At 41.4% G+C, this 11,298-nt stretch overlaps 1 protein-coding gene across 7 annotated transcripts in view; it reads right to left on the bottom strand.

Moving 5' to 3' along the window:
* Positions 1–11,298, bottom strand: part of LOC107669025 (voltage-dependent L-type calcium channel subunit alpha-1D-like) — a 107,805-nt gene that overhangs the window by 22,142 nt on the left and 74,365 nt on the right. For all 7 annotated transcript variants that reach the window (XM_016461118.1, XM_016461119.1, XM_016461117.1 and 4 more), the window contains 8 exons: positions 9,666–9,776; positions 8,408–8,491; positions 6,364–6,492; positions 4,257–4,322; positions 4,090–4,181; positions 3,438–3,597; positions 3,093–3,220; positions 2,917–3,013 (listed from right to left, as the gene is read on the bottom strand). In XM_016461118.1, coding sequence (XP_016316604.1) covers positions 2,917–3,013; positions 3,093–3,220; positions 3,438–3,597; positions 4,090–4,181; positions 4,257–4,322; positions 6,364–6,492; positions 8,408–8,491; positions 9,666–9,776 — 867 coding nt within the window. The remainder of the gene's footprint in view (positions 1–2,916; positions 3,014–3,092; positions 3,221–3,437; positions 3,598–4,089; positions 4,182–4,256; positions 4,323–6,363; positions 6,493–8,407; positions 8,492–9,665; positions 9,777–11,298) is intronic.

Genomic DNA, 11,298 nt, shown 5'->3' with positions numbered 1-11,298 from the left:
GCTTTTAGGGGTTTGGAACGACATGGGGGTAAGTGATTAATGACAAAATTTTCATTTTGGGGTGGAGTATCCCTTTAATAAAATTCAGCAGCTGGTGAACCTGGTTGTAATGTTGGGAAGTGTTCACTTTCTCCAATGAGAAAAGAACACTACGGAGACCACATCCTACCCGAAGGAAGGTGACATGTAGAGATGCATCCTATAGACTTGCTAAAGGAAGCACTACATGTGGAAGGTTTCTATGGTGTACTCCACATAAGGGGAGAACAATCAAACAGTACCTGGCACTAAGCTAAATTGATTGGAGAGGCTCAAACAGATCTCTCTGTAAGGCCAGAAGGACCACTGAGAGATCCCAAGAGGGGATAAGATGCAGTGTCGCGGTTCACTGTTATAGCAGCCATTTACAACTTGAGTGTAGATGCAGATAGGTGCCTGTCCAGGCCCTCTTGGAGAAAGGATAGCACAGACCCAATACCACATCTCTGTAGGTCTTCCCTCGGGAAGAACACCAGTTAATGAAAATGTGCCACTTCGTGTAGCTGCCTCTTAAAGGAGGCCCTAGCCTGAGTAATGGTATATACCACTGTGGGTAAAAGCCCTCTGACTTCCTCTTCTTCCTTTCCAGGGACCTGACATGAAGGTTCCAGAGGTCTGGGCGTGGGTGCCAGATCGTGCCCTGCCCCTGAGAAAGAAAATCCCTCCTCAGGGGAATCCGCCAGGGGGGAGCTGACATCATAAGCATGAGCCCCGAGAACCAGGTCTTGTTAGGCCAATATGGTGCCACCATCAGGACCTGTTCCATATCTTCCCTGACTTTGCACAGAGTCTGTGCAATGAGGCTCACTGGGGGAACACATACTTGCATAGATCCCTAGGTCAGCTGTACACCAGTGTGTCCATGCTGAGACGGGCCTCGGTCAGGCAATACCAGAGTGGGCAATGGGAGGATTTTTGCGAGGCACACAGATCTATCTGTGCCTGGCCGAATCGACTCCAAATCAGCTGAACCATCTGGAAAAGGAGTCTCCACTCGCCCCAGAGTGTAACCTGTCGCAAGAGCGAGTCCGCTGCATGATTGAGGTAGCCCAGAATGTAAGTGGTCTGCAGAGACCTAAGTATCTGCTGGCTCCAAAGAAGGAGATGTCGGGCGAGCTGTGACGCAATGGGAGCGAACACCGACCTGGTGGTTGATATAAGCTACTGTCGCTGTGCTGTCCATCTGGACTAACACATGCTTACCTTAAATCAACAGTCAAAACCTCATGACTGTTCCGGCTTCCTCAAGGCCGGAAGCACAGCCAACAACCCCAGGCAATTGATAGGCCAGTGCAGACGAGAACCTGTTCAGGTACCCAAAGCTGTATGCCCGTTGCACACAGCACAACAGTATGAGTTGGAAGCAACGATCTGGACACTTGTTGTAAGGGCACTACTGCCGGTAGCAATGCATGGTCCTTCCAAGGACTGAATGCATGGCGACAATCTGATGTGATGACCACACGTGCCACACGTACCACAGCGTCATGCCCATCTCGGGACTCATGAAGCCACTGCTGAAGCAGTCTCATATGCATCAACCCCAGTGGCTGAGGATGCCATATGCCCTAGGCACCTATGAAAGTATTTGAGAGGGACCGTTGTTTTGTACTTGAACATCTTCAAGCAATTCAGCACTGAACAAGCACAACCCTACGAGAGGTGTTCTGTCATGACAACCGAGTCCAGTTCTACACCAAGAAAAAGATGCTCTGCACAGGGGAGAGCTTGTTCTTTTCCCAGTTGAACCAGAGTCCCAGTCGGGCTAGGTGCTCGAGCACCAGGTCCCTGTGTGCGCACACCAACTCTCGAGGGTGAGCTAGAATTCGCTAGTCATCGAGGTAGTTGAGAATGCGAATGCTCACTTCCCTCAAGGGGCAAGGGCAGCCTGGGCAACTTTGGTGACGCGAGTAGACAGGGACAGGCAAAAGGGGAGGACATTGTACTGATAAGCCTGCCTTTTGAAGGCAAACTGAAGGGCTGCAAAACCCTTTCTTCATCTCAGCAGGGGGAACAGGCTCTATAGCGTTCTTTGCTAGAAGGACAGCAATCTCCTCTCAAAGGACAGCAGCATTCTCTCCTCATACAGAGGTGAAATAACGCCACTGAACTTTGGTAGGCGCCTGGCGAACTGAATTGCGAGTCAAATGGGTCTGAGCAACCAGCGGGACAGGATAGGTAGAGCTATCCAAGTGTCCAGACACCACGCCAATGGCCTCAGTGGAACTACATTGCCTGTGGAACTACAATGCCATGCTGGAAGACTTTGTGTCCATCATGACGCATAGTGATGGGTGAGCAACATCGACCTTGCTCCTCAGGTCTGTTGATGAAGCCACCTTCTGAGGGGCCGGTGCAGGGCCGGGGGGTTGTCCCCGATGACGAGCAGATGGAGGTTGCTGTTTCGGGTGTCCAAGGATAAAACCTGGCCTGTGTCGAGGCAGTGAGCATCTCTCAAAGATCGCCGTCGAAGCACCCAGGCGCACACTCACCACACTTATCTGTGTATGACCAAGAGAGAGACCACTGCCTGTGCTACTACCACTGCTCGCCAATTTCCTTGACCTTTTCTCAGTAATGTCAGAGATGTCTGGGATCTCAAGTGCAACCCCTATTGTCAGAACTTAGACACAACGTTGAAGTGACCAAATGAAAGGGAATGTTTTTCTTGTCAAAAAATTGTGTAAATGAGACAAAAAATGCAAGCAGCAGGTGGGAAAAACCATAATTTGCTTAATTTAGCATTACATTTTGCAATCGCAAAATACTAGAGAGACTGCTTTACGTTGAAAAAGAAATCTTGCTTAGTATTTTAAAAAGGAACATGTATGTCTCTGCACAGTTTTATGCATATGTCTATGTGCATGTGCTTTATACCTTGCAAGCCACTCTATGTGGACACAGCTTGCCAAAGCCCAGCGGCGGTTGAATCCTGCGCAGCAATGTCACCACATCTAAGTGTTTTATACGGCCCCTGATACACACACAATATTCATTGTCAAACAAAACACACACAGAGTGATCTAGAAGTACAACATCTTTTGGATATATACTTGGCCTCAGGATCATATTCCGACCAGATCCTCTTAAATTCATCTAAATGATGTGGTCCAAGAATTGACCAATCACGCGTCAGGTAGTCAAAGTTGTCCATGATGACAGCGACAAACAGATTAATGATCTGGAGAAAAGGAACAATAATAAAACTGAGCAATATAATTTATGTCAGATAACAAAACAAAAACAATTATTACCGAGTTGGAAAACAGAGCAATGTTGAAGAGAAAAAGAACAAGAAGTAGTAGGAGTAGATGCATGATTATTAGAGACTGAATATGCTTAGAACTACTAAACACACAAATGCAACACTTCTTAAAAGCTGAAATGTTTTGAGGTACCAGAAAAGCACAGAGCATGTAGAAGCTGATGAAGTAGAGGATAGCGAAGTTGCTGCCACAGCTTTTCTCCTCTCCAGGGTTATAGTCGGACTCAGAGTCACACTGTTTGCCAGGCAAACACGCCAACATGATCTGCTGCCATGCCTCACCCGTCGCACATCTGACATACAGTAAGAGAAAAACCAATGAAAGACTGTCCTGTATTTTTGTGTATTATTACAATTATTGGCAAATTCATTTTGATTTTAACTTTTATTATGAATTTGCCCTATATGGTACGGTTCATCACAAACAGACATGTAAAAATTTAACATTTTGCTTATTTGGTATTCAAAAGGAGGAGATGCACAGCCTGAAAAAACTTAGTAATTGAGCAAAGAATGTACTACTTGGTTTCTGATTAAATGTTATATTTTGAATGCATAAATGTGTTGCTAGCTCTGCTTACTGAAAACATTGATTCACCTTCATGTTTTTTTACTAATTAATACTAATTCACTCTATTTACACTAGTATTATTGGATGTTATTTCACTTAATTTACACTGCTTTGATAAAATTAATGTACAGCTTTTGCCATTCCAGTAAGACTCACTTCACTAAACTGAAGTGAAACATCAATGCTCACAAACACAATATTCTCATGAACACACCTGAACAACAGGAGCACAGCTTGTGGAAAGGTCTGGAAATTATTGTTACGATTAATACTGGTTCCATCCACCATGGCGATCTTCCCAAACACCTAAAATAATAAAACCATCACATTAGCATAATAATTCACAACAGGTTTACTACATTACACTAGCAGATGATTTACCTGCATTCCAATGACAGCATAGATGAAGAACAACATGGCAATAAGCAGAGCCACATACGGAAGAGCCTGAGAGACACAGAGGAGGAAATTACAGTAAATCAGCCCATCTTCATTATTAAAGGCAGGGTAGGTGATTTGGTTCAAAAATATTTTTTGTTATGCTGGTTGAAAACCTCTTCACATCCCGATAGCAATCACTAAGTTAAGTGGTCTACATTTATTTATATGTATTTATATCATCTGTGGAAGGCATAGGACCATAAAATGTTCGTCCAATCAAAATGATAGGCTGTCATGCCTGCCTGTCAAAATATGTATTTGCTTACCTCTGTGCACCGTTTGTGCAGACATCGTACGTCATCAGCGCATTCCAGCGAGAATGAAAGGCGCTATTACTGTAATATTATGCGCGTTGTACTGTAATGTTTTCTCAGCGGTGAATGAGACATGAGGTAATCTGACAGCGCTGCATTCAATCCTCCACCAACGGCGTCTCTCATCGTGCCGCAGGTTAGTCTCTGCTCTTACGGAGTGTGTTCATGTGTTTTGGATGAGGCATGGCTTTGCAAAGTGATTAATCAGGGAGGGTGGGATCTTGCTTTCAAAGTTAGCTTGCTATCGCTTGCCTTTCCGAAATCGCCTGCCCTACCTTTAAATATCGATAAATAAACCCTAACATGAAGTCAAACATTACATTTACAAAGCTACTAATTGCAATATTAAAATATTTGAATGTATTTTATTAAGCTGCATTCCAAGTTACTTTATATGTACTAGTTAACTAACAGCTAGTCACAGACATAACCAGCTTATAACCAGCTCAGGACCAGCTTAAACCAGCTCATGGCCAACTAAGGACCAGCATAAACCAGCTCAAACGAGCTGCCATGCTTCAAAACACACCTAACCAGCATATGCTGATTTTTTCAACAGGGGTGGTTTTTTTTCTATTGTATTGTCCTAATTTCATTGTGTTGTGGCTTGTTTCTTTTGTGTTGTCGCTTGCTTCCATTGTGTTGTGGCTTGTTTCCATTGTGTTGCACTAATTTCATTGTGTTGCAGCTTGTTTCTGTTGTTTTGTGCTAATTTTGTTGTGTTGCGGCTTGTTTTCATTGTGTTGCGCTAATTTCATTGTGTTGCAGCTTGTTTCTGTTGTGTTGTGCTAATTTCATTGTGTTGTGGCTTGTTTCCATTGTTTTGTGCTAATTTCATTGTGTTGTGGCTTGTTTCCGTTGTTTTGTGCTAATTTCATTGTGTTGTGGCTTGTTTTTGTTGTATTGTGCTAGTTTCGTTGTGTTGCGGCTTGTTTCCGTTGTGTTGTTCTACTTTCGCTGTGTTGCGGCTTGTTTCCATTGTGTTGTGCTAATTTCGTTGTGTTGTGGCTTATTTCCATTGTGTTTGCTAATTTTGTTGTGTTGCGGCTTGTTTCCATTTTGTTGTGGAGGTCAAGGCTGTAGCTAAAACACAAAATGTTTAATTAATTAATTAATTCAACTGAAAAGTGAACAGACTATGCGCTGAATTAGAGACAGTAAATGTGAGTGAGTCCAATATCATTGGTCTTAAAAAAATAAGTCAAATGTAAAGGTAAAATGTTTCCGACGCCCATGCTGAACAAACTAAACTGTGGTTGGTTGCTTTGTTTGCCAGTGACACAGCCTCTGCCGGTCTAAGTGGGTGGTTATTTACCAATGAAAGCTGCTATAGTGCCCAGACCTTTAGCTGTCAGTCAAAACGCTACACAATGTGGCTACACAATATCTACAGTAGCTGCAATTTAACATGTACTTCCATTATATTCATATTTGTCCTACCAGTTTTTGGTTCTTTTAAAGATTGTTCCAACTTCTTGCTTTAAATTAAGACACCTAGGCTTTGGGTTTTGTGCTCAGCATTTTAACCACAGTCAAAAGTTAATTATTTTGAGACATAAGATGGCACAAATGAACTTGAGTGTTGAGTGATGGGAGATGTAAAAGTGTCACTGCTTTGTTGGTTAATTTGCCAGTTGTGTCAAATTATTTGTGCACTTAATGCCCAAACTTACCAACCACAATAAAGGATTCCAGACAGTCATGTATTAAGTTGCTTTATGAAATGAGCGTACCTGAAATGATTTGATGAAGGTCCACAGGAGCGTGCGAATGCCCTCTCCTCTGCTCAATAACTTCACTAAGCGCATGACACGAAACAGACGAAAGAATGTGATGGAAATTCTTGCACTGCCTTCCGTGTTCTGAGAAAAACACCAGACAGCATTCAAGACACAGTTCATGTTAATGAGGTACAATGTGTTTCCACTCTCTACTTCAGTGTGTCTCTGTCACACATCGCACAGTGTGTGTGGATTGTGTGTGAACAGACCGTGCTTTTCAGTGTTTTAACGCTCGGCATCATTCACTGGTCATTTTCATGCAGAGTTTGTGCATGCACAGCAGGCTTCACATTCCCAACAACAAATGCTTAATGGTCCCATATTCATAACAAAGACCTTCTTTTCAAGACAACACACCGGGCATCTTACCCCTGTCTATACTGCAAATACATCAGCTTCTGTTTGCGTCAACAAATCAAAGGGCTCGTATTAAAACTCACAATCAACCTATAGTCTTTATAGCAATATATACTAAAGTCAATATATATACACACACTTTAGTATATATACTTGATTATATATAAAAAATTCTAATTATTGAGCTTTCTCATGATGAATTACATGAAATACAGTTGTGCTTCCTTTTGAACTAATCATGCCTAGACACTTGCACTCAATACTGCGTTTTACATATTAAACACATAAAAGAAAAAAATCAGTAATTCATTTCAGCTGCATAGGATCACTTTAAACAGTAAAAATGTGTTTATGGCATACTTCTAACATTACAGTGATACATGTAATTCTCAGAAAACAGTACCATATGTGCCTGAAGTCTTCATGCCTTCATTCTTTTGAAAAATATTTCAAGTAATTATATTTCCAAACCTTAGGCCAAAAGGACTAAAGTGGTTAAGCAAATAATATAATAATAATAATCAGCGGGGATCCCAGACCAATACAATTAGTGTGCCTCCTCTATTTTAAAACCCACGAGCCGCCACTGAAAGGACTATGGTTGTCACTGCCATAAACACTGTGACTTTAAATGCAGACCTTGCGCCAAAAACACCAAAATCACCAAACACCAATGATTTGTACATATGGGTACAGTCATTTTAGACACTTCCAAAACTGTTGCAACAGAGATGGAAATACAGTTTTTAATTACATGCATTATGATTCCATCTTTGTTGCCACAGTTTTGGAAGTGCCTTTTTCCGTTTTAAAGAAGGGGGTGTCCCAATAAATTTGCCCGTATAGTGTATGTACAAGTCATTGGTGTTTGGCGATGAGTTTTTGGCTCAAGGTCTGCATTTAAAGTCACATCAGAGGTTTCTTCAGACCAGTCAAGTTCTTCCACACCGACTCATTCAATCATTTCTTTTTGAACCTTGCCTTATACACAGAGGCATTGTGTTAGAATAGAAAAGACTCCTGTCCAAGCTGTTGCTATAAAATTAGAAGCACACAATTCCCTAGAATATCATTATCTGCTTAAACATTAAGATTTGTACTTATGGAAATGACTAAAGTAGTCAAGCCTGTTCATTAGAAGGGGTGTCCCTATACTTTTGTCTATGTAGTGTATCTGGACTGATCAGGTGTTCAAAATTATCGAATTTCAATCCTCAAGTGACAGATGGATGAACAAAAATCACAGAGACAGACCATCACAGCCTTGTGGGAAAGCGCTCAAACATACAGCGCAGTAGCGCTTTAGCAGACCCGAGTGCTCCTCATGCTCCTCCTCTAATGCTCCCTGTCTACCTTTGCACTGTCCTACCGAAATAATGGGGAAAAGGCCAAAAAATGGGCCGAAATGTTTTTTTATTTAACCTATTAAAACTGGAAGCTGGCTGATATTTAGCTGAAGAACAAACATTGTATTTAAAAAGATTGCTCACTAAACAGAGTTCATTGAGTCAAGTTTGTATCAGCAGTAAGATGTGGAAACAAATGGCATCTTTCCTGAAAATGACCCACATAAGCTTCACCTTTAATATTTGAACAAAAACAGACAGAGATGCTGGGCATGGATCATGCTTTTACTTACATTGATCTCCGTGATCGCAATGTCAACGATGCTACCAACAACAATTAAGGCATCAAACGTGTTCCATGCATCGGCAAAATAGTGCTGCGGACACCCAGCGAAACAGAGAGATGAGAGAGGAAAGGAGGATTGGAAGAAAGAGATGAATTGACAAAGAAACAGAAAGTGGGAAGAAAAAGACAGAAGAAAGTCACAGTTATGATGCTGCAGTCATACACAGAAAGAGCGACACACTGTTGTTGTGTCTCTTTCCACTCCCTATTTCCCCGTTACATTACTCTGCATATCGTGACCATTTACGAATTCTGACACTACAAAGGGTCTTAAACCACTAAACATTTGGACTTGTTTTGTTTATCGTGCATCTTTGTTGTACCACAGCTGTTATAAAAGTCATGAAAGGTCATCATGTGCTCATCCTCCATTTCTATCAAGCTGAGTTGAGATTTTTTGTGGGGCATTGTGTTATTTTTGACAATGGGACATTCCTGATGGCCTACTACCTAACCAGTGCACTGTAACTAGGGAGCAGATTGAGACACATCCTACAATAACAACAGCTAGGCAGTCTGGGTATTTATTTATAACAGGCAAGTTTTGATATGATGAATCTCATAATAACATGTCCATGTCAAATTTAATTTTATTCCACATAACTTAATTTCTGAACTTGTTTGTATTGTTTTCTTTGTATGTATGGATTACTTGGGCTTTTACCAACATCTGGTGAACATTTCATGTCAACAGCATCTTTAGAAATATATTTACTGAGAAAAATGGTGACATGTTCATTACTTATTTTACCCGCAGTATCTATATAATCACATATGATATCTTCTGAAATGTTTTAGCATTTTGCTGTCGCTTAAATTCTGCAACCACAGTTTTCTCTGGGTATAAACGAGACCTGAAAGCATATTCCCCCTGAAGTAAGTGTCAGATACATCCATAAACACAGCATGCTAAAGGACGAGAAACACAAAATCAGACAGCGCCAACTAGCAGAGGTGAGAAAAAGATGAAGAGTGAGGGTCAGACAGACGAGAGGAAAGTCGGGGGTCTACCTGACTCAGAATGATGTCTACTACGCTGCCAATCACCACCAGAGCATCAAACCCATTCCAGGGGTCCACACAATAACCCTAATCAGACAGACAGCGGCGGGGAGGACAGGAGAGCAGAAGGGTTAAACATCACGGGACAGGGGCACAAGCGCTCTGACATCACTGCATCATAGCCAGACAAAAGAAAGACGTACCTTTGGTTTGAAGGCAACCAGTTTGAGAATCATTTCGACTGCAAAGACACCCGTGAACACCATGTTCAAAATGTCCATCCCATAATTGAAAAAACGTGACTGGCCTTGATGCTGTGTATGATACAAATAAAATAAAAACAAGAACTTAGTTTTTTTTATGTGGAATATAGTACAGTCCTTAAAACTCATTCATAGAGATCATGTAACATAAATGGTTCAAAATTGTTAACAGAAGTCCAAACAGAAAATATACAATTATTCCTTAACCGTCAAAGAACCAACATTGCACTACTCTAGGACTCACGACTTGGACTGGATTTATTGCATATGCTTGAATAGAGCTGGGGTTTTCAACCTGTACTGTAGAGTGCACACCTTAAGGGTAACAGTACCGATTAAGGGGGGCATCTATAAAAATAATGTTTTTCTTTAATGTAGTTTCTACTGAGCTCACAGTAGGTCTGTCGTGAAAGGTTTTTACGTCCTGTACTTGATTATTGTACTCATATTTATTAATTCTCATATTCAAGTGGATAATAGTGTCTGCAACATAGTAAATAGTTGGACTATCAAACCAGGAGTGATGTGTCTTCATTGTTTGAATTTAGTTTTTTTCAAAAGGGTGATGGTGAACTCTACAGCTCTTGCAACACGGGGTTAGTTGTAACACATGGTTTAAATATTTGCACACATGCTAGCATAACAAAATTTACAGAATTTACTGGTTGCCATATAAACATTATATAGAGAAAAAAGTTTGCCAAAATTCAAAAATCTTTTGAATATATCGCTGAACATTTATTTTACCATTGAAAAAGTTCATTTCTGGCTTAAGTAAATTTTCATCTCAGTTTTTAGTGCTCATTTAAAATGAGACAAATGTTGTAACGCTGCGTTAAAATGTGTGTATTATTAAACTATGCTATTCTATGACATTAACAATGTAATTTACACTATGATTTTTTTAATGAGAAACCATGAGAAATGGGTGAATAAAGACTGACAGTCAATGTTTAATTTTCAGAAATGATTGTTTCAAGAAATGTAAAGCATTTTGGCTGGTCTAGTTTTCTCCTGTTGTGTGTGGGGAGTGTATCTCTGTGTTTTTCTTAATGTGTTTCTTCATCTATTTCTCCCTGTTGTTTTGAACTATTCTGTATAGCTATATGTTGTGATCAGGCTGCTGCTGTCAGACTTTGGTCCGGTATTGTATGTGTCTATGTCCACATGTATTGCATGAGTGTTCCTTTGTATTAATTAAACCCATTTGGATTAAAACCCAGTTGGATTGATGTACTCCTCGTCTCTCTCCGTTCCTTGCTCCTGACTCTGCTCAGCAGTGCACCCGTGACAGAATACCGGACCGAAACAAGAGTAAGCAGCGCCCCTTCTCCTCGTTTTTGTTTTTCCTGCCTTTTTGAAAGTTTTTTGTTTCCTGGTTTCCCCCCCCCACGGCTATGGAAATTGCCGCTCACGTCGCCGCCCTAGCTCGCCTCGATCTCCCCTTCTATGGGTACGCCGGGGAGTTCTGCAACCTCGCGGAGGTGACGGCATTAGAGGACACCGTCCTCAATCAGCTGTTCTGGCTCGGGGCCAACTACCATCGCTCCGTGGACCTCCCAGACACCACTGG

The sequence above is a fragment of the Sinocyclocheilus anshuiensis genome, unplaced genomic scaffold (genome assembly GCF_001515605.1).
Source record: "Sinocyclocheilus anshuiensis isolate Anshui unplaced genomic scaffold, SAMN03320099.WGS_v1.1 scaffold516, whole genome shotgun sequence".
Lineage (NCBI taxonomy): Eukaryota > Metazoa > Chordata > Actinopteri > Cypriniformes > Cyprinidae > Sinocyclocheilus > Sinocyclocheilus anshuiensis.
The sequence above is the reverse complement of the archived record's forward strand: the minus strand, read 5'-3'. Positions and strand labels throughout refer to the sequence as shown.